General features: G+C 51.2%; 9 protein-coding genes across 9 annotated transcripts; 4 read left to right on the forward strand and 5 right to left on the reverse strand.

Moving 5' to 3' along the window:
• Positions 1 to 22: 22 nt before the first annotated feature.
• Positions 23 to 1,123, reverse strand: KVR01_012378 (uncharacterized protein). The gene is made up of 2 exons (XM_044785971.1): positions 389 to 1,123; positions 23 to 332 (listed from the first exon to the last, which is right to left on the reverse strand). The coding sequence occupies exons 1-2, from the start codon at positions 870 to 872 to the stop codon at positions 118 to 120; spliced, it is 699 nt and encodes a 232-aa protein (XP_044638566.1). The 5' UTR covers positions 873 to 1,123; the 3' UTR covers positions 23 to 117.
• Positions 1,124 to 1,771: 648 nt separating this feature from the next.
• Positions 1,772 to 3,929, reverse strand: KVR01_012497 (uncharacterized protein). Its single transcript, XM_044789779.1, has 3 exons — positions 3,737 to 3,929; positions 3,492 to 3,673; positions 1,772 to 3,416 (listed from the first exon to the last, which is right to left on the reverse strand). The coding sequence occupies exons 2-3, from the start codon at positions 3,590 to 3,592 to the stop codon at positions 1,820 to 1,822; spliced, it is 1,698 nt and encodes a 565-aa protein (XP_044638685.1). The 5' UTR covers positions 3,593 to 3,673; positions 3,737 to 3,929; the 3' UTR covers positions 1,772 to 1,819.
• Positions 3,930 to 4,013: 84 nt separating this feature from the next.
• Positions 4,014 to 6,411, reverse strand: KVR01_012350 (uncharacterized protein). The gene has a single exon (XM_044791508.1). It carries the CDS (start codon positions 6,397 to 6,399, stop codon positions 4,264 to 4,266), a length of 2,136 nt encoding a protein of 711 aa, XP_044638538.1. The 5' UTR covers positions 6,400 to 6,411; the 3' UTR covers positions 4,014 to 4,263.
• A 723-nt stretch (positions 6,412 to 7,134) lies between these two features.
• KVR01_012312 (uncharacterized protein) lies at positions 7,135 to 8,265 on the reverse strand (the record flags this gene model as incomplete). Its single annotated transcript, XM_044787176.1, has 2 exons — positions 7,135 to 7,671; positions 7,741 to 8,265. The coding sequence occupies 2 exons, from the start codon at positions 8,263 to 8,265 to the stop codon at positions 7,135 to 7,137; spliced, it is 1,062 nt and encodes a 353-aa protein (XP_044638500.1).
• Positions 8,266 to 9,147: 882 nt separating this feature from the next.
• KVR01_012362 (uncharacterized protein) lies at positions 9,148 to 9,988 on the reverse strand (the record flags this gene model as incomplete). Its single annotated transcript, XM_044781944.1, has 3 exons — positions 9,148 to 9,618; positions 9,675 to 9,799; positions 9,904 to 9,988. The coding sequence occupies 3 exons, from the start codon at positions 9,986 to 9,988 to the stop codon at positions 9,148 to 9,150; spliced, it is 681 nt and encodes a 226-aa protein (XP_044638550.1).
• A 429-nt stretch (positions 9,989 to 10,417) lies between these two features.
• On the forward strand, positions 10,418 to 11,308 carry KVR01_012379 (uncharacterized protein; the record flags this gene model as incomplete). Its single annotated transcript, XM_044788282.1, has 1 exon — positions 10,418 to 11,308. One exon carries the CDS (start codon positions 10,418 to 10,420, stop codon positions 11,306 to 11,308), a length of 891 nt encoding a protein of 296 aa, XP_044638567.1.
• Positions 11,309 to 11,964: 656 nt separating this feature from the next.
• On the forward strand, positions 11,965 to 13,006 carry KVR01_012491 (uncharacterized protein; the record flags this gene model as incomplete). Its single annotated transcript, XM_044790569.1, has 2 exons — positions 11,965 to 12,391; positions 12,546 to 13,006. 2 exons carry the CDS (start codon positions 11,965 to 11,967, stop codon positions 13,004 to 13,006), a joined length of 888 nt encoding a protein of 295 aa, XP_044638679.1.
• A 1,618-nt stretch (positions 13,007 to 14,624) lies between these two features.
• Positions 14,625 to 16,052, forward strand: KVR01_012509 (uncharacterized protein; the record flags this gene model as incomplete). Its single annotated transcript, XM_044787706.1, has 2 exons — positions 14,625 to 14,774; positions 15,288 to 16,052. The coding sequence occupies 2 exons, from the start codon at positions 14,625 to 14,627 to the stop codon at positions 16,050 to 16,052; spliced, it is 915 nt and encodes a 304-aa protein (XP_044638697.1).
• A 3,091-nt stretch (positions 16,053 to 19,143) lies between these two features.
• Positions 19,144 to 21,627, forward strand: KVR01_012486 (uncharacterized protein; the record flags this gene model as incomplete). The annotated part of the gene is made up of 8 exons (XM_044788843.1): positions 19,144 to 19,549; positions 19,786 to 19,936; positions 19,992 to 20,062; positions 20,122 to 20,194; positions 20,344 to 20,377; positions 20,449 to 20,711; positions 20,767 to 21,100; positions 21,208 to 21,627. The coding sequence occupies 8 exons, from the start codon at positions 19,144 to 19,146 to the stop codon at positions 21,625 to 21,627; spliced, it is 1,752 nt and encodes a 583-aa protein (XP_044638674.1).
• Positions 21,628 to 22,935: the final 1,308 nt, after the last annotated feature.

Below are 22,935 nucleotides of genomic sequence, written 5' to 3' on the forward strand. Positions count from 1 at the left end.
TACAGTAATATGATTGGCAGGCCAGAAATCTATTGATACGCTTTTGAACAAGTTTCAGATGCCTCCTGGGACTTCCACAAAGCCGTATCATGAATCACCCCGCCTGGGCAACTCAGTCTACGCAGACTTCTTGGGATGGTAAACCGAGACATCCAGTCCGTTGTGATATGGGACAGTCACGTTACTGAAACCACTTTCTGGATCTCTCAGGTGCTGTAACAGATCCTTGTATCGCTCCTCTCCGGATATTGTGTTATCGACAATGACCACAGCCCCTGGCCTCAACTTCGGCTGGACGAGCTTTAAGGTAGGGAGGGCCAGCGGTGCCCATACTTTGCGGTGGTCAGCGAGACATATCGAGGACTTGCACCCAGGGAGATGCACTTACTATCAAGCAGAAGCAGGTCAACGTCTGGCAAGTCCTTGCCCAAGGTCTGCAGCAGGTCACCCTCGCGCAGCTCAATATAGGGCTCAGCCTCCTGGCCGACCTCCATCCAGTGCGCCCTCGCGAGCTTGATCTTCTCCGGCTCCTTCTCGGTAGCAATGACCTTCCCGGGGCCCGGCCTGCCGTCCGCGACGTTCTGCCCCACGGCCAGCGCGAGGTAGATGGTGCTCACGCCGTAGCTCGTGCCGGCCTCGACGACGCTGGTGGCGCCAGTCATGCGCGCCACCTGGTACACGAACTGGCTCTTGTCCTGGTCCAGGGCGACGAACTTGTCGCGCATGAGGTCGTCAAAGGCAGGCGTCCCGGCCGTCTTGTACACGGCGCTGTCGATCTTGGCCTCCTGCTCGGCCGAGCGGGCGTGCAGCCGGTCCAGCAGCTCGTGGACATGAGGGGGTGCTACCACCGGGTTGGGTAGATGTGAGGCCATGGCAAAAGCTGGTGTGTGTGTGGATATGGGCTGAGAGGACGCTCAAAGTAAGTGAGTGCCTGTACTCGTGTACACAAGGAAGTGAGAGCTGCCAACCGACACCCTCCTGCAATTGGAGCGGGGTTCCGGCGGACGTGCGCGCCCCTTGGCTGTGACGCTGCCCAGGTGTCTAGCAGGTTTATTAGACGGCGGACCGACCCCGGCACTCCACATCTGGGCACCTAGGTATCCGTACTTGCGGCCGCTAGAACCTGATACACGGATTGTCGTAAACCACAGGGGGTTTCATTGCCCAGGTGTGCGTGGTCAAAAGGCAACATGGAAATTTGGCTCATTTGTGGTTCACCGGCTTGATGAGTTCAGCTGCGAGAGCACGGCGTGCGTCTGAGGGTTGCAAATTTGAGCAACAATGTAAGAACGACAGAGCCCAGATTGCTGATATGTCTTGATATACCCGGCCGTGGAAATTGAGAGATCCTCTCCCGTGGCCCAAGAGCGTCGTCGGGAGCAAGCCATTGCGATAGTGGTGAATATCCATGCCAAGCACATAACTACCACAGACGATTGATGCACATACGTATATATGGAGTCGTCACGATAAATACGTCCGACGTCAACATGCCAACAGTGACACTCGAATGCTGTGGCCTGGGGTGGTAGACCTGAGTGTGAGTGTGGGCCATCGAATTTCACATCATGTAAGCTCATTGGTCAAGCAAAGGCGACCTCGAGCTATTTGTGACTGCCCAGGTGGAATTGATACAGCCCTTCAGACCTGGGGCAGCATTACATACCTCGTAAATGCCTTTATCCGTCTCATCCATCGCCCGGCGTTATGACAGTCTTGCCAGATCAACCCAGGCTCATGGACCGGCTGGCCATATCCGAGCTCTCCTCGAGTCGACAGCTATCGAGAAATATGAACCAGGTGCATATTACTGTAGGCCCTACTGAAGTATCACATAACTGGTATCAAGTGCCTTCAGACCTCCGTCAGCTACCAAGGTCGACCCCTGCAGGTCCCAGCTCACACTGCCCCACGGCTGCGACGCAATCTTGGACACGTTGAGCCCCTCCGGCAGGTTGATCTGCACAGGAGCCACAGAAGTCGAGTTCTCCGGGTTGACGATGCCAAACAAGACCCCCTTGCTCTGATCCTCAGCCACCCAGTAAGCCACATCTGGGCTCCCCTTCGCCGACCGCCCGTCCACCACCAGCACGGGGTTGGCACCGGTCAGGAAGCCCGCCACGGGGTCGACCGTGACAACGCTGGCGAGCTTCGCCGTCGCGCTGGAGAGCAGGTCCGAGGGCGGGTAGATCCATGCCAGGCGGGCCATGGCGCCGTGGTTGAACGCCAGCAGGTCCATGACCCACGTCTCCTCGGGGGTCGGGTCGCGCGCCCAGTAGCCCTCGCCCGAGAAGGCCTGCGGCACGGCCCACACGGGCTTCCGCGTCGCCACGGAGCCCCCGATCCACGCGGCGTACTTGTTGAAGTCGTCGATGCGCGAGGGCACGTCCAACAGGCTGCCAACGCAGTTGTCACACCCGCAGTCGCCGTAGGTCAGGTTGCAGGGGGTGCCCCACTTGTCTGCGAAGGTGGCATTGATCCCCACCGGGTAGGCGTCTTCCATCAGGATGTCGGCGCCGGCTGTGTACTCCTTGAAGTAGTAGTTCTGGCAGTTCAGGACGAGGGCCGTCGGGTGGTACTTGTCCAGCGACGCGAGCAGGTTGTAGGCGTCTACTGACGACTCGAAGGTATACCCCCAGCCGTCTGGCTCGTCGGCCGTGTAGTAGGTCAGCAGCGAGGGGTGGTCCTTTACGAGTGGGATCTGCTCCGCGACAGACGTCAGGTTCTGGAACGAGTTGCGCATGTCGTACTGGAAGAGGAGGTTGACCCGGTCCATGGCGTCGATGCTGTCCGTCATGTTAGAGTCGGCAAAGTCGGCAACCGGGTTGACGGCGTTGAAACCTGCTGCCTCAAAGGCGGCGATGTTGGCGGTGTCGTTGAAGTACCCGCTATAGCTACCGTAGTACCCGTAGGGGAAGACGGGCTTGAACACGCCGCCCGAGGCTTCGTTCCGGTACAGCAGCGAGCCATACAGCCTGTCGACCTTGACAACACTCCCGGTGGTCTTCTCAGGGAGGTAGAAGAGCTCGGTCTGCGCGGTGACGTTGACCCCGCTCGACGTGGTTCCGGTAAGAACAATGGAGTAAGACGCCGACGTGCTTGAAGTAAGCCCAGTCAGGTCGAACGGGAAGAGGCTGTCAGTTGAGTTGACGGGCACCTCCCCGGTGACGAGAACGTTGCCGTCTACCGTGGCAGTGAAACGCAGGCTGTCAGCCGCACCTCCCGGGGCCGATGCAGGCCTGGGAGGGGAGTACACGGCGCCGTGGTAGAGGGATAGGCCAGCATCGACAATGAGGTCCGCTGTGGTCTCGCTGTCGACGTAGATGCTGTGCCGAGTGGCGATCTGAACGTCAAGCAGAGGACTAGATGCTGCTTCTGGCTGTGTCATGAAGCCACCAGGGATGATCATGGCCGACCTGATATGTGAAGAGTCAGTTTCAACGCTCGATTCTCAAGGGAGCCATGGAGGCACCGTGGTGAGAGTGACTTACCCATTGTACACCTTCCCGCACCACGTATCCTGTGATGTGACGGTTGAAATCAGACCACACAAAATGGTGGCAGCGAGCCACAAACATCCTGGACGAGCCATGCTGGGTGGTGAGCGAGGGCAATACTCGATACCTAGATAATACTATTCGTTTGGCTCTCACGCGTCGGCTGGTTTGCACGGCTTGCTTGCGGGCCGGAGTCAGCGACGCAGCACCTTGACACGAGGAAAGGATGCTTGGTTCACCTTATCACTGCAGGACTGCAGAGCTGCAGAGCAGAGTGACATGGACCATCTCGAAATCACCCAAGCCATCTGCCCGCAGTGGCGAGCATCGCCCCTTCCCCTCCCTTGTTAACCTTAACGTTGCACCGTTGAGATGCGCCAGACTCGGAGAAGTGGGGTCGCGTCGATAAGACCCCTGAATGGGCAAAAGGGGTTGGGTTACTCGTTACAGCGACGACTTGCATGCTCTTAATCAGACAAGGTTAAATGAAATGGCTCTATTAACCACGTTTCTGCTCTTCATTCATGTCATGATTGGCAGCCCGAGTCGTGGCACCTGGGCGTCCGGATAATGCGTTCAGGGCACAATATTGCTGGGTGAGGTTCAGATGTCATTCTGGTTACCAGGTATGTAACATGTGTGTTCATTCAGGTCCCGGTGTCCAAGTCACATTTTCACCTCAGGATAAGCTTGCGAGCACCAGTCAGCATGGGTGGTTTCGGTAGATGGACTGTAACAAGTCACATGCACCTGTACAGATATGCCCTTAATAGTTACTGTCAAACATGTCCCACAGATTCGGAAACAACTCGTCGACATCAGGCAAGCCTGACATATCAAAGTCTTGCCAGTCTACCAGGGACACAGCTGTGTCCTGCTCACCTTGGCCAGCGTTACTAGCCACCGGGGTCGCCTTTCGCAGCTCCTCGACGACGTCGGCATATTGGGCGATGCAAGCGTCGCCCAGGTCCCACCCGAAGTTCTGCTGATGGCCCTTCAAGGCAGCCAGCAGGTCGTTTGCGAGGCTCAGCGAGACGCTCCCGCCAAGCCCGCTGCCTGTCTTCTCCGTCTCAAGGGCAACTCGCAGCAGGAAGGCAATGGTGGAGGTGAAGATGAATGCGGCAGTGGGAAGCCAGAAATCGTTGAGCTGCGGTGCTCGGAGTGCCTGGGCCAGGCGTACGATGTCTTCTGCAGCCTCGCGCAGGTGAATGTAGCGGGCTGACAGGTTATCCGTGGCTGCGTGCTGGCCTTTGTCTGTGTTGCTGTCCAGTTCCATTCGCCGCTGGAGGAGCCGCACGAACAGATACGACAAGCGGAGGTTACTCGCCCCTGGGGCACTGAGGTCTCTGCCTTGGATGATGAGCCGGCGCATGTCACCGATGAGAGACCCTTCCCATCGCCTCAGGGCAGCCCCCGGGTCAAACTCGGATGTGCCTTGGCTGTCCGGCTTGAGGGCGTAGATGTGTACTAGGAACGCATCCAGTACTTCGCTCAGGCTGACGAGCGCCAGGAAGACTGTGTTCCCACCGCCATCTGCCCTCGGCCTCGGGGCATCGTGGAATTGCCCCTGAATGTGCGGAGGCGTCCCGTACGCGAGGCTGAACCACCTGTCATGGACCAGGAGAGCCCACCATATCTGTACCCGGATCGTCTTCTCCGGCTCGGAGATGTCCCAGTCGCTCGGGTCACGGTGCAGGCCCAGGCCGTGGGCTATCGAAACCGCGGACCCGATCAAGACCCCGTTGCCTATCAGGGAAGTCGACGGGCGGCCTCCAACGTCCAGCAGCACCGCAACCACCGTCGACATGCCCGGGCAGAGCTGCAGCTCCGAGTACAGCGCGTCGGTGGCCTGGTTCCACACAAACCTGCTGTCTGGGCAGTGGCGCCCGGCCGCCCGGCGTGGCTGTGACCAAAAGGTCAGGGCGTGGGCGTAGACGCTTGCCAGCAGTGCAGATGAGATGTGCGCCGGCTGCCGGCGGAACTGGTCCCGGAACGAGCCCTCGTCCAGCAGCGGGAAGCACGCGTTGGCCCTGCGGAAGTACGTGTCGATCAGCTCGTCTCCAAAGGGCTCGATGATCCTCTCGATGATGAGGCATTTGCCCGATGCCACCGACTGGTTCGGCGTCTGGCCCATCGGCCGCCTGCGGACCCTGGCGAACATGACGGAGCTGCTGCCCTGGCCGGCCGCTGCTCCACCCCCGCCCCTGCCGCCGCCTCCGCCTCCACCGCGGCCGGGCCTCACGATCCGCGCCAGGCGCCGGCCTGCGCCGTGGTGGGGGTCGGCGCGCAGGTATTCCGCCAGGATCTGGGTGTCGCTCGTCACGACGGGGCCGAGGATGTGTGGGCTCTCTTCCTCCTCGGGACTCCCCAGGCCGGCGATGAGGGTCGTCGCACGCTGGACGGCGCCATCGTTGTTGTCTCCCACCCGTGCCAGACCATGCGAACGCAACGAGGCCGTCTGGGCCTGGGGAGCCAGTGCTGGCCGGGGGTCAGGTAGCTCATCTAGAGATCTAATCTGCCTTGCTGTCTCCGAGGATGCTCGGCCGGATCGCGGTCCTGCACGGGACTTCTGGGCCGCCGCCGGCTCGGTCCTTTTGCGAGGCGCAGCAGTTCTCCGCGGCTGTGTCGATGTCTTTGAGGTTGTGCTTGGGAACTCGCACTTTGTCCCATGCACTCGGCACATGATGCATCCTCTCTCCTCCCCCTCGTCAACCTTGCAGCGAGACTTGCGCCGCCTGCATGCCTGGCAGGCCGGCCGGAGGTGCGACCGATAAGGCCGTTCCCCCGCCGCATCGCCGGCAGTCTCACCACGCTGGGTGGCGCCTGTGATCCGAGGACTCTTCTGCGCGGAAAGGCTCGAGCGTGCTTGGTGTGAAGTCGAGGCTGTTTCCTGTTGGTCCATGGAGCAATCGTCAAGTTGTGGGTCTTGCGAACCCGATAAACACGTCCTCAACGTGCCGAGATGAGGTTGTGCTCTCGGCGAGTTCCGCTGCACGATAACGCAGTCCCGAGGTCCCCACCACGGAGTTTAGGGTATGTAGATCCTTGGCAAAATCAGCTTGGCATGCGAATTACACAGTACATCTAGATTCTTCCCCCGGTGACATGTCCAATGCCGTTGGATACGGAAGATCTCTTAGTTCGACCAGTACCGGTAGTTTTCTCACGGATCACGAGCTTTTGCTCGTCGCATACATCAGAGAATAAAATGGTATAACGTTCAAGTTTCATGTGATGTTGAGACCCACATCCACATAAACACTGAACGTTATTTCACGCCTCGCACATGGCAGTCCGTCGAGTTAATCCACAATCGTTCCTGGGTCCAGTGAAGCTGATAGTGAATTATGTCTCGTCATCCGTAAATGCGCGCCCTGGTTATTTGCTCTACACAGGAACAGCAGTGATGGTAGGGTGTGTTGGTGACGCCAGACTTGGAACGGCATTAATGAGACGAGGTCAACACGTCCCTTTGTCTGGGACTCCTATTACCAAGTAAAGGTTTATGCAAAAGAGTTGGACACAGCAATAGATTTATATACACACTGTTTAAAATAGTTGGCAACATCTATCTTTAGAAAAGGAATCTGAGACGCTGCCCAGCACCGCTCCGCTAAACATTACTCGAGCCATGCGCTTAGCACACATCCAGCGTTGCGTCACCGGTGATGCTGAAAGTAGGGTTCTCAGAGCAAGGAGACTCCCTGACCGAGTTGTCGTTGACCTCAAGGGTGAGACTGATATCGCGGGTGATGGCAAACTCGTCACGGGCTGCGAGGCGGACCTCGCCACCTCCCTGGACAGTGCCGCCCTTGATAGCCACGTTGTAGCAGTTCTCAATGAGGATGGCATTGTTCTCGTTGTTCGAAAGCTCAACGGTGCCAATTTCCGCGCCGCCAGACTCTGAAACGCAAAATATCCCACGGCCGCCACCTCTCGAGACAACCCGGTCGATGACCACGTTGGTCTCGTAGTTGCCGTCGCTCAGCATGCCGTTCTGGTTCGCGAATCTCAGAGTGGCGTAACCGGTTCCGGAGCCAGCGTTGTCTCCTTGAACGAGGCCAACCCGAGCGTTCGTTGTCTTCTGGAGGAGGAGACCGCACTCGCCAACGTCCTTGGCTATCACACTGTCAATTGTGAGGCCGTCGATGTTCCAAGTCTCGACTGCGTGGGACTGTTCATGATGTTAGCAATCATTCAAGACAACCTCAGAAGCCAGAAGGGACAGTGTGAAGCGACGTACGCTAGCTCCAGTGACGGTGATGGTGCCCATTTTCACATTGGAGTTGGCAGCCTCGTCCCGGTCGAATCGGATACCAATTCCAGCAGTAAGCTGCATATCGATTTCACCCAGAGTCAGGCCGGTTGTTCCATAGAAATGCAGGCCAAAGTAAACCTCTCCTGTGAGACTGAGGTACGGAATGGAGACATCTTTGGTGTTCAAACTCTCGATAGCCCCCTTTCCATTGGCGATGGAGGCGGTAATAGTCCCGCAGCCTTCAAAGGTCTTGCCACTGTCAATGCTGATCGTGTTGGAACCTATATTTCCAGAAGCTAGAATTGAAACCGTCTGACCACTCGATATTCCATCCAGGGAAGTAGTGATAGCAGTGTAGTAGTCACTGCCGGAGTAAACCTCTGACCCACCAACCGTGGCCGTGTATCTGCCCTCTGTCCCGTCAACAGTGGCGTCTGGCGCCGAGCCGCACTGAGCGTATGCCGTGGTGGCCAGCACCGACACTGCAGCGATCTTGGAGAATCTCGTCATGGCGGGTATATGTATGATTGGCGTGGCTTGAAAGGGAGGCTCAGCACAGCGAGGGCATGATGTGACGAAGAACGCTGTTTACTGATGCGCCAGGTTGTCCTCATATTCTTTTATTGCAGCATCATACGGCGACAGACTGCACGTGCAACAAACCATAAACGAACCAGGCATGCTGGAGCTATCCATGATGTGCCCGCCCCTCGGACCAAGAGTTTCTTCGTTATTGCAGGAGTCTCCATTAGAGTTCATATCAGTGCCGCATCCCAGTCGCTGATCGTGAATCTTGTGTTCATCCCAGGTAAGGGATCCGCCGAATCCGGCGATGCAGGCCAAATTGCCTTTTGGAGGACAGGGCCGCACCTTGAGTAAGGCGCCGCCGAGCTTTGATCGTCAGGAGCTTCCCTTGGCATGCGGATGTTTTGTTTTGAAACACGAATCTTCCGCCATTCACGACCGGGCTTGGCTTGTGTGAGCTCGAAGTTTGTGGGATACTCTCCGTCATCAAAGGATGCTTTGTGGATGACCCGTATTGTTACGAGACATGCAGTCCAGGGTACACGAATCCGGACACTTTATACATCACTGCGCTGCCCGGTGTAGGACACTGTCTATTTTGCTCTTACCGCGGCTCAGACGATTTGGACTGGGCCAAATTTGGATGGGTCAAGGAATCTGTGCATGGCTGTTCAAGAGAGTCGCAAATGTATCGTCAAACCATCAATTTGGAGCGGGGAATAACCTTTTCACCAATTACAATAATATGGATAATCCCGCCTCTTCACAGCTCATGATTGTTCTACTGACAATAATGTCTGAAATACAAATTCGGACTGGATTGAGAGCAGAAGAATCTACCTAGGTACATTGAAAGGTATCTCCTGTTCACATCCCCTCTTCAACACCGTCGGCGTTGCGCTCGTCAACACCGTCGGCGTCGCTCTCGTCATCACCGTCGGCGGGGGCGGCCCGAACGGGGACATCCTCTGTCGGGATTCCCGGGTATAGAGTGTAGCCAGGAGTGGCCACGAGGTCTTGGTAGGCCGCACTCATGGCGGCACCCTGGATTCCAGCCGCCTTTGAGCGAATCTTGCTCAGGGGGGTCAAGGATTCAAATGGCTCGTTGATTGGGCGGAAGGTGGGGAGGAAGCCATTTCCCCAGCTAGTAATTCGATTGCGCGCAATGAACATTGCGACACGGAGTTTGTATTTGTTCACCTTGTCATGCTCAAAGTTGTCAAATGCGGCAAACGCCTCAAAAGAGGCACGGCGCTCATTATAACCTGGGAACCAGGTCATGTCGAAGATCAGTGGCAGAAACCTGCCTTGCTCATCCACAAAGTGAACGTACTTGACCTACAGAATGTAAGCATAGGGACCTTAGAAGGTAACACGAGATGTACATTACTTACCTGCGTATCGTTCTTGATAGACGCCCTCATTCCGACCTGGGCGCCAGCTCGACGGTGCACGTTTGCGGTCTGCACAAGCAGAGTAGAGCGTAGGTGCTTGTATGCGCGACTCTTCACCAGCTTACCTAGGTAGCGGACAGGCCTCGGCGCTTTGTCTCCTCCGCCAGCTCCTTCTCAGTTGGGAGGTCCTTGTCAAGGCGACCAACAGCAATTGTCTTGTCGTGCATACCTGTGGTAATAGAATTGGCATCAGGCTTCTGGTGGGAACGGTCGCTGGTCCACGTGGTGAATGTCTCCTTCAGGAATTGTGTCATCTCTGCTTTGGTAATACCAGGACAGTCACGGCCCAGCGCAGCCTGTTTGGCACGAAAAAGAACATCGGCCAAGTTAACAACCTGGGCCACGCGGAACGACGGAGATACGACCTCTGAGGCTGGCTGGTCAGATCTTGTGTCAAATGATCCTCGCGACCACATTGGCGATTGCATCGAGAAGAGCCCAGAAAGCTTGGAGTACCCTTTATTGGAGATGGTAAGGTCCGCCAATGGCCTCCAGATCAAGCGCCAAGGGGACCCAACTTGCCCACTGACGAAGGGCTTTCTACTGGGTCGGTCTGTGCCTGTCCCGGACTCAGAGGTTGACTTCTGGACCCATCTCTCACCTGGTGAAAAGGGACGCTTTTTGCAGATGATCCCTGACACTGATACCAGGGAGAGGTTCCGGGCGTTCTCTTCGTCCGTACCATGTGGTATACTATTGATGTTCGGTCCTCCGGGTACAGGCAAGACATATTTCATTGCCACCTTTCTGTCGCCCGGACCTTTGTAAATCGAAAGATCGCCTGTCAAGCGCCAACCATTGCAGCCACTACTGTCTTCTATGACCGGTACCTCACCATCCTCGACGGGGTTCAATGCAAGCACCACTTCAAGTTCCTTGCAATACACCATTATCCCCCGCACGTCGAGACTGCCATTGTGCTTGGGTTTATGCGCTCACAGCATGGCAAGGACGAGTGGGAAGCAGACCCGCATTACACCTCGTTCACGGAGACTAGCGACACAGATGTCGCCAAGTGGTGTAGAGAGGGGAGTGCTGCTGCAGCCATCCTCTTTGTCCTGGGCAAGATCGACAACTTTCCCTGCGGTAGAGAGATCCTGATGCAGGTGCGCCGCTTACCTTTGGTCCAAGAGATAATCAACCTGATCGAGGAGGGGCTGGCTGCCCAAGCCTCTGGGGAAGCCCCCCAGGGCGATACCAACCCGAACGACTTCATCGATGACGGTGATGAGGACGACAAAGATATGGACCATGGCACTGATAACCCAAACAAGCAGTTGCAGGACGAGTCTGTTCGAGCCACCCTGGCTGGCAAGAGTCTGGGCGGTCTCGTCAACGCACTCCTGGTGCAGATCTACTGGAAAGGATCTGCCATCTTCTCCACCACCCACGTGGGCGCTAGTCCACTTGTCCGAAAATTCACAAAGACTGCAAACGAGTTCTTCCTAGACGAGGCAGGTCCTGCTACAGTCGCTGAGACTCTCCAGCTATGGCGTATGGACCGTCGTATTGTCCTTGCAGGGGGTTCCGAAGCAGCTAGTACCCGCGACGTTATCTGCTGGTGCACGCTATAAGACTACTGGGCAACCACACAGTATCAACCCCCTTGCACCACAGCACATGATGTCAGCTTTGTACTACGGTATGGCCAACAGCTTCCCTGTCTTCGTACTCCGGGTACAGCGCCGCATGGTCCGCGGTCTCTTCGACCTATCGAAGGACCTCTTCTACAACCGGTTGGGGGCGTCTGGCAACCAACTAGAGCTCTCATACTTTGAGGCTAGCGACACCTCGAGTGGGCAACACGACCTTATTAGCCTGTCTTGCGAAGCCTGGGCCAGCCGGATGCTCATCGTGAGACCAACCAGTGATGAGCGATGGACGTCGTCTTTCGTGCCAAGCAGGCTTTTTCAGGTCGTGAATCCCCTGATATTAATAAATTACATCTGTTATTATAGTAAATAGTATATTTATAAGTAAAAATAAAAACTTAGAGTATAGTTGATAGGCTCTACATTAGACCTGTAATATTAGTTGGAAGACTGCTTAGGCACCTAGGTACTTATTAATTATTAGGCAGCAGCAATTTAGAACAGTACAAAACCCCCACACCAACAGGTCGCCACTCGCGGGCACCAGGGATAAATATCTCTTAGATGACACCTACACACCCTTACACTTGACAATTCCTTAACTCTCCATTTTCTTTCACCCCCGTTCTTCAACCGTCATGGCAATCCCTATCCGAAAGTTAACTCAGACCGGCTATTTCCACGATCAACCGGATCTAGAGACTGTTAGAGATCGCCTTCCAATATTTACCGCCGACGAGCCCGAACAAATTGTTGACGCCTTTGAGGCCGGCCTGAATTCTCTTTCTCAGCCATCCTCGCCAGTATCGGTACAGCAAGCAGCACAAACGCTGGTTTCCGAAATCAAAATAATTTTACCCCTGGCGGCGAATAAGAATGAGCATGCATTCTTTCTGGGGAAGCTGTGTTCGCTCTTTATGCGTATTGCGCAGCAAGTTCCAAGTCGACATATTGGTCAGGAACTACTTGTTCATACTGTCAAACTGATTCAGATCTCACCGGAGGAGGCATGGCGTGATGGATGGCCAAGCGCACTGGGCATGAAAATGAGGGACGGCTGGATTGGTAAGTTATTAGCATAGCCAGACTCTCCATCATTCCTGATGGGTGCCTTCATTCTTAATCCGTATAATTAAATGCTGTCTCGAAGCCGTCGGCGGTGTCTTCATGCAGTATATCATCCCCGAATCACAGATCCTTTTCTAATACACATGTACAGGATTCACTACGGAAGACGGACATAACGAGGATGAGGTCCTGACTCCTGATGAGTGGCTTAACCTCAATTCCTACTGTGCTCGTTTGTTTGGGACAACAAGATGGTACAACTTTGCTATTTGGCAGTTGAGAGAGGGCTTGGAAACGAAGCTTGGCCCTAACTCACACGAAAATGATTGCAAGATCGCCGTTGCTAGCGAGTGGATCATTCAAGCAGGGCCAGAGCTTCTTGTTGAGACCTTGCTAAATGAAGATATTAGTGAGGCAGAGAAGAGAGCATACTGTGGTCATGAACTGTGGACTGGTATGCCAGGGCTAAGTACTGAGAGATGGGGATTCTGGAAGCGTCGTCTTGGTGAAGTCAAGCCTAGCGTCAAAAGCCGGCCTGCGTTAGCTTATTTGGAGAATGCAGAACGGGTGATGACGGCTGTGGAGAAAGACTTGGCTTCATCGATGTCATGAGATGTAGACACCCAGGAACACGGATCCACGAGATGACAACATGGGATACCTGTAGGCGCACAGTCTGGTATCACTTGCAGTCCATATATCACTCCATTCCAACTGTAGCTAGGACCAAATGTACTGTAGTAGTTACTGGGTTTGGGTGAATGGTCTACGTCAAGACACTACTCATTAGGGCATTTCGGCGCTGCGATCCCATTTATTAGTCTCCAGGCTCCACGCATTAGGAGTCCTGGTGCAAATGAGAGCCCAAGGAGCACATCTGTGGAGATAATATTACACGAGTGGTAAAGAGTCCCTGCTTGACAAAGATCAGATGTTAGTTAATGTTGTACGACTTAATTTTAGACCGACACAGATGATAGGTCTGATCTGTGTGTCTGGCCATCAATCAGCGTGGACGCTAAGCTGAACTTTGGTGAATAAAAAATATACATGGGAACGTGTCCTGGCAAGATCCGAGGAACATTACACCTCCACAGGGGTAATAAACGTTGTTTGAGCTTGTATCTTTTGCTATTGGTTGGCTGGACCCACCAGGTCACGCTTCGGCGAACTTTCTAGTAAAAGCGACTTTCGGTGGGGAGGTCACCAAACAACGTTTATTACCCCTGTGGAGGTGTACGAAGCCAACAGCAGGCCAGGGTACCTAGTTACTTGGGTATGATAGGTTAAGAGAATCGAGCAGGCTAGTCTAACAAATACATAGTACGTACAAGGTTGTATCGACGGACGTCGCTCTCTCCCTTTGCGATGCAACAGCGTTCAGCTCTGTCGAGTCATGACCTGCTTCTGATAGAACTTGATTTGACGAGGGAACCATGACATGTCGGCAGAGTCTGGATGATTGATGAACATGCAGAGGCTGGGAGTTTTGACTTCCTCGGCCAAACCTTCAAATGATGACTTGAAAAAGGCACTCTTCCAGAATTTTCCGCTCCCTCTCAGATTAGACCCACCTTGGCATGAAAAAACAGATGTTCGGAATCGATCTTGGCTCTGCTTGTTTCGCCACATCCATTAATTTCGGGGTGGTGATATTGGATCTCGAACAGAGCATCTGCACGGCCTAGATCTCAGATTGGCTTAGGCGAGCTACCCGACTGCTGGCTACCTAGGTATCAAACTCTCGGGACTTTTGCCCTGTGCGCTGTCATTGCTACCTTGCCTAGTTTCATTGGGTGGAAGATATAGCAATAGGCCCTTGGGCTTTATAAGAAACAGTGGCGACTTCTGTACGTAGGCGAAGGCGGAGCATTTTCGCTCCCGACCTACTCGTGCCTATGTAGCTGGTGGGCTTCTCCTGCGAGGAAGATCTTCTCGGCCGAGCATGCCCTTCATTCCCAGTTGTTTCCCAATATGGTGGACTCACCGACGATCGGCTGTCAAGCCGGGCAGGGTAGTATTTTACCGTTTCATGCCCCAATATGGTACCCGAAAACGGCAACTGGCAACACATTCATCCTTCTCGCATGCTGTGTGATCACGGCGGCAGTAAGTGAGCCTCCACGGGCTAGAGATGCCATGGCGCCGTTTGCGAAATTTTAAGGTTGCACGAGCGTGCCGTCTGAAACCAAACTGATCTCCTCCGCAGACCCAAGGATATGACGGTGCGATGATGGGCGGCCTTAATATCATGTCTCAGTATACAGACTACTTCCAGTTGACCACTGCTACACGTTCCCTCAATGTCGCAACCATCTATATCGGCGGGTGCATCGCTTGCTTGTTCTGGGGCTGGATCACAGACAAATACGGCCGACGTGTCGCCCTCTTCTGGGCTGCAGTTATCACCATCACCGCGGCCGCTGTACAGGCAGCGGCACAGGATATCGCCATGTTCTGTACGGCGCGCATCATTATCGGCTTTGGCACCACGGCATCTGCCATCACGGCCCCTGCCTACCTCGCCGAGACGCTCCCCTGGGACCAGCGAGCCTGGGGCCTCGGCTTGTTCGACGACCTCTTCTATGTCGGAGCCCTGACCGCCGCCGGTGTGACGTACGGGACGGCCCAGATCGAGGGCTCATGGGCGTGGCGACTGCCTAGCCTGCTCCAAGGCGCTTGGGGCATCGCGTGTATCGCACTTCTCCCGTGGATGCCCGAGAGCCCGAGATGGCTGGTAGATGTTGGCCGAGGCAACGATGCGCTGACTGTGCTCGCGCGCATCAACGCCGGCGGTGACGAGGAGGACGAGCGTGTTCGACTGCAATTCATCGAGATCGTAGATACGATCCATTACGAGAGGAACCCGATGCCTTGGACCCGAATGTTTAAGAATAGGGGCACGAGAAAGAGGCTGATCATCACCGGCACCTGTGCGCTGTTCTCCATGGTAATGGGAAATACACTTGTGACCTACGAGATCGGGAAAGTGCTGGACCATGCCGGACTTACCGACCCGAAACAGCAGCTCCTCATCAACTTGGGTCTGAACTGCTGCACGCTGATCGTTTCCATCATGGGCAGCTTCTATACAGATAGGCTGGGAGCCAAGTCGGCGGCTTTGGTCTCAACGGGTGGGCTCACCGTCAGCTTGTTCATAATCGGTGCCTTGACGAAGACCTATGGGGAAACAGACTACCAGCCTGGTATTTACGCATCAGTGGCTATGATTTTCGTCTTCACCGCATGTTTCGGTTTCGGTTGGATCCCCATTCTGTTCCTCATACCCGCTGAGATGTTAAACTTCAGCATTCGTGCCTGGGGCATGAGTATGTTCAGCTTTGTGATCTGTGTGACAGGCATTTGGGGCAACTTCGCATTTCTTTTCGCGCTGGAGATTATCGGTTGGAAGCTTTACATCATTAACGGGGCTTGGAATATCGGCATGTTCGCATTCATCGCATGGTACTGGGTTGAAGTCCGGGGCAAGACGCTCGAGGAAATCGACGCGCTGATCGATGGGAAAAAGCATTCGGACGTCCCTGATCTTGAGCTGGTAATACGTGGGACTGTGGATGGGAGGTGGAAAGACAAATTTGCCGGGTGCCTGACAGCTAGTTGCTTCCGGGAAGGTGACGCACATCTTCAGGATCGATGACTTGGTGCTTCGGGGTTTCAACCTACCTATGGTACAAATGATCTAGTCTAGACATGTTTCATGGTACAACGGTCAAAGCGGGGGGCAGCCCGCTGACGTACTTATTTACCTACATACCTACCGTACTGCACCCCTAGGGGTTTTTAAAAATCGTCTCCACCCTATTACAGTCTAGCAACAGCTATAACTACTAATAGTTCCTTCCTTCCTTAATAATCTCTAAGTAAGAAGGAGGTTTTTAGGGAAAAAATTAGGTCTTAAAAAGTTTAATCTTTAGATTCCTTAATATTAAGCTTTTACTTTAGTATAAAAACTAGTTAAGAGAGAATTCCTTTTCCATTCTTTTAGTAGTCTTCCTCTTTATAATAAACCTTTAACTAGCCCTCTACTTACTTTACTTACCTAGATAGCTTTAGTTAAGTTCCTTCCCCTTTTAAAAGAAGGAACTTTTAAAACTTTTAAAAAGGAAAAGGGGGTCTTTTAAAGAAAGAGAAGGTCTTTAAAGGACCCTTTAATTTTAAAGAAAATCTAATCTTAAAGAAAGATATTAATATACTTTATAGTTATTATTAAAAAGTATTAATAAGGAAATAATTAAAAGGTATAAAGTATTACTTTAAAGTTAAAAAAGATATTTTAATAATTAAAAGAATAGTTTAATAATTATTTTTAAAAACTTTTTAAAAAGTATTGTAATAATAGGTATATATATAAAAAGTATAAGTTTTATTCCTATTAAAACTACCTAATTATATTAAATTTATATAATTATACTTATTATTTAAAATAGTCTATAAGATAGCCTTCTATAAAAGTAGTATAAAATATATATAGCGCCTTTATATAGTAGTAAACACTTAAGACTTACATGCACCTAGGTAGGGAGTTAAGGGATAGGCACTTAAAGATACTATCTAATAAGCCTACAGCGCTAGTGAGAGCCTCTAAGTAAGCCTTTTTAGTGATAATTTGAGTAGAAGACTATGGCATGTGCCTAATTAGTGGCTTTTGTTGTCCCAACAACACTGGTGCCCTTTTCCTCAGCACCGGACCCCTCAGGGCCGCTACCCAGCCGCTGTCCACGGGTTCTAGGAGTGGATGAGGCTACGGCGATCCACCAGGCCCAGGTTATACAGTAAATGTTCCGAAAAGTGTTTATTCTGATTGATTTTGACATTCAGAAGCTTCCTGCTTCTAGTGCCTCGAAGGCCAGCTGCATGTTCCCACGCGTCAGTATATATGAGAGTTACTACTGCCTGACACTTGCGTACCGGCTGCTTTTATTGTCTTGATCGGTCGTTGCCATGGACCAGAAGTTCCGTACGTGGCTGGGCGTGTTCTAACCAGCTCTTTGATTTTGTACCGATCATCTGTCATTGTGAGCAGGTCTTTCTCATAGGCAGATACCACGGTGGGCAGCTAGGAGGGAGTCTTGACAACACTCATGTGGTGTTACAACACCACGCCATGACAAGTACTGGCCTGTGTTTCTCATCATCAAGGATGCCAAGATCTACCGTGTTTCTCCCACTGTTATCGACATTGTATGTTTTTGTTCAACGCTGGTTTTTTGTGCGTTTACCACCGTATGAAGCCGCCGTGTATGTCCTCGGACGTATAAGGAATAGAAGCGAAACCACATGAGTACCTAGGTAACTACGTACAGTGGCTGGTGGGAGAGACCTTGGTGAGCAAGGCTTGGTATGAAGTCATAGCTGGATAAGCAAATCTGACCAGTTCGGGGGAGTGGACGACTTGCAAGACTCTAGGGTAGATGACGGAATTCACGGATGACTTTCTGGGCTTTGTGAGCACCCAAGCCTCGTGTGTGCCGCTTGCCGCGCGCCGCGCCAAGCGCCGAGACCTGACTCTGCCGATGTTTTTGTGATGAGAGCGTCGACTCGCCCAGCCAACTCCAATCCTCAGTGACGGAGAAGTTGCCGCCGAGACGCGTCCCGCTTGGCCGCGCTGCCGATCATCAGCCGAGTACTGCCCGTATCTCCTTGGCCGCATTTCAAGGGTTGGATGGTAAACAAACCTTGGTGGACACCTTTTTTCCAAGTGGCCAGTGGAAATTTTATCTCGCTGTATTCCTCTTCATTCCCTTGTCGAGTCATTTTGCTGGCAAGGAGAAAATGGGTGGCTTCGACATGTCAATAGTTTAGCCACGCTACCTAGGTACATGAGCAGAGTGGAGGCTACATGTGCATTCATAGCTGCATCTGTTCCCATTCGGATGAGATGCATGCAAGGTGGTCTTATGTCCTGTGTATCTTTAGCTGGGACTGTTCCAAGCATTCCCACGCTTCCTTCAGCATCGATCGATGCCGACTGCATTGGCCAAGCGGAAGGCTTTGGATGGAAGCATTGCCTCAACCACAAACAGGATTGTCAACTCGTCTGTCACCGCCCTTCTGGGGACGAAAGGTCAAAATTATCTCAGACTAAGAGTTCTTATGATTCTAGTGGGAAGTGGGCACTCATTTTGACCTCCAGACAAACACTGCGATGCATACCAGCTCACCAAGTCCGTGGAAACGGGTGTAATTATTGTGGGAGCACGGAAGAATTCAAACCGCCCTTCGTTACAAGACGACTTTTCACGGTAGGTTGCCTTTTCAGAGACCCATTTCGTACCCTACATCATCTTCGAATCTACTGTACTGTGTGCAGCTGGGCAGATACTGCGTGCTGCACGTAGGTGCTCAGCCCGACCACCGCACACATGTGCCCCTGTGCATCTCCAGACTTCTGATTTCTTGGGAGCTCCACTCCCCCAAGTCTTCTTGAGTATGCTTACGGGGCTATTGAATAGCCCAGCGCTGTTACGTCAATGTCATCGGACCGAGCAGACGTCCATGATCTTTTCGGACCCACAATATGTCTGTTGGTTGGCCATCTAGTGAAAGCCATTGCCCCAGACACACAACCTTTAAAAACACCGTTCGCCTTCTTGAGCGAGGTCTGATCACATATCTCCTCTCGTCCTTTTTTTTTCTTCCCACGAATCAACATCACTTCCCTAGAAGGGCTCCGCACAGATTGCAGGCTTAGTCAACTTTTGCATGTTAACCATCCTTGGTGCATTACAATGCCTCCAGCTAACGTTGATATCGAGTCTCCCCCAGCGGAGGACAAGGGAATCAATGAGGGCACGCGCACTTCCGGGAGTGATGAAGGCCCTTCAGACAAGGCCGCCCAGATCTCTACAGCCGCCCTGTTGCGCAATCCGCTTCTGGGGTTTTCTCATAGCCAGCTCATGGCAGACGTGGACGCCTTCACAGAGAAATACGATCTGAGCGAGCACCGCGATTCTTTTCGCAAAGGGGCCTTGGTCGCCCAAGTCAGCAATACCCCTGATGGTTTTGAGAAAATCGCCGAATTGTCAGAAGACGAGAAGGCTGCGCTCAGGAAAGAAGTCACCCATCGCTGGGACCAGCCTTTCATGCTTTACTTCCTTGGACTGCTATGTGCTGGTTCGGCGATAGTGCAGATATGTAACCCATCCCCTGATATACTGATACCTTTGGCTAACAAACATAGCACGGTATGGACCAAACCGCTGTCAATGGTGCCCAGGTACGCGCAGACAGATGTTGTCGGATCCAGAGCACAGAGTTAATCTATGATAATAGGAATACTACTATGCCACTTTCAACATCACGGACACGAAGATACAAGGTCCGCGACTCCCCAGCGTCCCATTGAGAAAGATTCTCTAACATGTGTACAGGGCTCCTGAACGGTGCGCCTTATGCTTTCTCTGCGCTTTTCGGGTGCTGGACCTCACCATTTCTGAACAAATGGACGGGCCGTCGTGGCACAATCTTTATCTCATGTTTCTTCTCCGTTGTGACCGGATTCTGGATGGCAGCAGCAGACTCGTGAGTCCTCACACATTCTCAATTAAAATTTCCTCAACTAATCACTACAAACTAGTTGGTACAATCTCTTGATTGCGCGCTTCGGTCTCGGCCTTGCTGTTGGCGCAAAGAGCAGCACGACACCAGGTACGAGGCAGACCAAATTAAAACAGATCAAGAATACAAATACTAATTTTATACATCAGTATACTCGGCGGAATGTGCACCAAAAGCTATTCGTGGTGCTTTGACCATGATGTGGCAGATGTGGACAGGTGTGTTTGCCCCCCTGATTTTCACGAGCAGAAACCCTCGTATTGCTAACATGTGGTAGCTTTTGGAATCGCACTGGGTCTCATCGTCTCGGTGGCCTTTAGCAACACTGACTTCCTTGGTGCTAACACGCAATGGCGGTGGATGCTGGCAAGCACCTCCGTCCCACCCTTGATCGTGATGCTACAGGTAAGGCTAACCCCTGAGATTCCTCGCAGTGTTTCGGCGGACTTTGCTTAAACCGCGTATACGTTGCACAGGTCTATTTCTGCCCCGAAAGCCCGCGCTGGTACATGGAGAAAGGCAAATATACGAAGGCGTTCCGCTCGGTCCAGCGGCTGCGTCGCCACACGATCCAAGCCACGCGAGACATGTACTACGCGCACAAGCTCCTTGAGGTCGAGACCAAAGCGAGGAGCGGCCATAGCTGGAAGGAGTTCTTCACGGTTCGTAGGAACAGACGGGCAGCCACTTTCTCGTACTTCGTCATGTTCATGCAACAGTTCTGCGGGATCAATGTCGTGTAAGCTATTGTATCGCCCGAGGACACCCAAAATGTGCGCTAACAAAGGCCCAAGTATGTATTATTCCACTGCGATCTTCGAACAGGCCGGCTTTGAAAGAAACGAGGCGTTGCTTACAAGTATGGGAATGGGCCTGATCAATTGGTTGTTTGCACTCCCCGCCTTCTACACGATCGACACATTCGGCCGCAGGAACCTATTGCTGGTCACGTTCCCGTTGATGGCACTCTCTTTGATCTTTACAGCATTCAGTTTTTATATCCCCGCAGGGACTGGACAGCTGGCCTGTGTCGCAACCGGAATTTACCTTTTTGCAGCTGTCTACTCGCCCGGAGCTGGTCCAGTACCGTTCACTTATTGTGCCGAGGCGTTCCCGCTGCATATTCGGGCAAGTCACCACATTTTTTTCGTCACGCATTTACATCTTCCGTTTATTCCCAGCGTCGGAATAATCTGTACTTTAGGATCCGCAGCAGAGCTAACGTCAGTTTTTAGGATATCGGAATGAGCAGTGCCACCGCCGTAACGTGGGGCTTCAACTTCATCATCAGCTTCACGTGGCCGATGATGATGGAAAGCTTCACGGCCACTGGGGCCTTCCTCTGGTACGCCGGGTGGAACGTCTTCGGCTTCGTGGTCGCGTATTTCTTCCTTCCCGAAACTAAGAGTCTCACGCTTGAGGAGCTGGATAGCGTTTTTGCCGTCCGCAACCGTGACCACGCGCAGTATTATGCAAAGAAGGCGCCATGGTACGCTAACAAGTATCTACTGCGCCGGGACGTCGCGCGATTTCCCGCGCTCTACGAGGTTGACGATGATGCTGAGGAAGGTCACCATGGAATGCAGGAGAAGTCAGTAGTGCAGGAGGCTGAGCGTGGGTCGGCTTCGGATGGAATGAGGAAGAAACACAGTTGAAGAGCTGGAGAGGAAGTGATGAACGGGCCACTGAATAAAATTACTATGCAACTTGCAGGGCTAAGACCACAGACTTGACCCGGAACTTTGACCTGGTGGGCTATGGGCGGACTCGAGGGCGACAATATAATCTTGATTGAGGAGAAGGGCTCCAGTCTAAGATAGTACCCGTGGGTTCGCTCTCGCTCCGAGGAACCCACTGCTGGCGTAGTGGGTGCTAAAACCCCCGCACGGTTAAAACCCCTGTATATTTAAAAATTCTAACTTTTAGTGTAAAAATATACTAAAAGTTGGATTTTAACTATAAAATCTATTATTTATAACTATATATTTAAGTATATTATATTAATAGTTTTATTTAGGTAATTAGAGGTTATTTTTATATATTTTTAGCTTTAAGATTAGTTATTTATAGTATTTGTTGGCTCTAGTGTATAGATTTATGCTTTATATTAGTTATTGTTGGAGTATATTCTATTAATTACTTTAAGTTAATATAAGTAGTCTAGCTATTATTAAGGTGGTTTTTAAGTATTTATAATTTTATTAGGGTGAGGATAAGGTTAAGAAGGAGTGGAAGGTACTTTATATTGTTTAGGAATATTGTACTTCTATTAGATATATATTTAAAACTATTTTATATATTTTTAACTTTAAGTTAAAAAAGTTATAAAAGACCTTTATATAAGTTTTTTATTAAAACCTATTAATTTCCTTTTAACTTTTAATATATATATTTAATTATATAATATAATAAAATATTTAATATTATTATTATAACTTAATAGTTATTTATATATTTTATTATTATAGGAGGAGGATATTATAGTTAAGTATATTTAATTTCTTTATAATAATAGTTTTAGTTTAATAGTATTTATAGTTGTTAAATAAGTTAACCTTCTTTATAGTTTAAGAGAGTAATTATTTATTAGAGATATTTTTTTAATTTTTTTAATATTTAAAATTGTAGAAAGTTTATATTAAGCTTATTAAATTAGCTTATAAGGGCTATAAAGTTTTATTTAGTAATATAAATTTCTTTTTAATTATATTAAGTAGGTTAAATTTATATATTAATTTATTTTTTAAGTATTTAAAATAATAATAAATATAATAATATAATAAAAAGTTTTAAAAGTGTTTAATTATTATTATTATTTATATTTAATTAGTTATAAACTTTAAAGTTAATAATTTAAATAACTATAAATTAATACTTTTAATAAATTATAATAATATTATTAATAAGGTTATATTTATATATTATATATTTAAAGTTTAGTTTAATTATAATTTTATTAAAGT

Source organism: Diaporthe batatas (genome assembly GCF_019321695.1).
Source record: "Diaporthe batatas strain CRI 302-4 chromosome Unknown Contig00019, whole genome shotgun sequence".
Lineage (NCBI taxonomy): Eukaryota > Fungi > Ascomycota > Sordariomycetes > Diaporthales > Diaporthaceae > Diaporthe > Diaporthe batatas.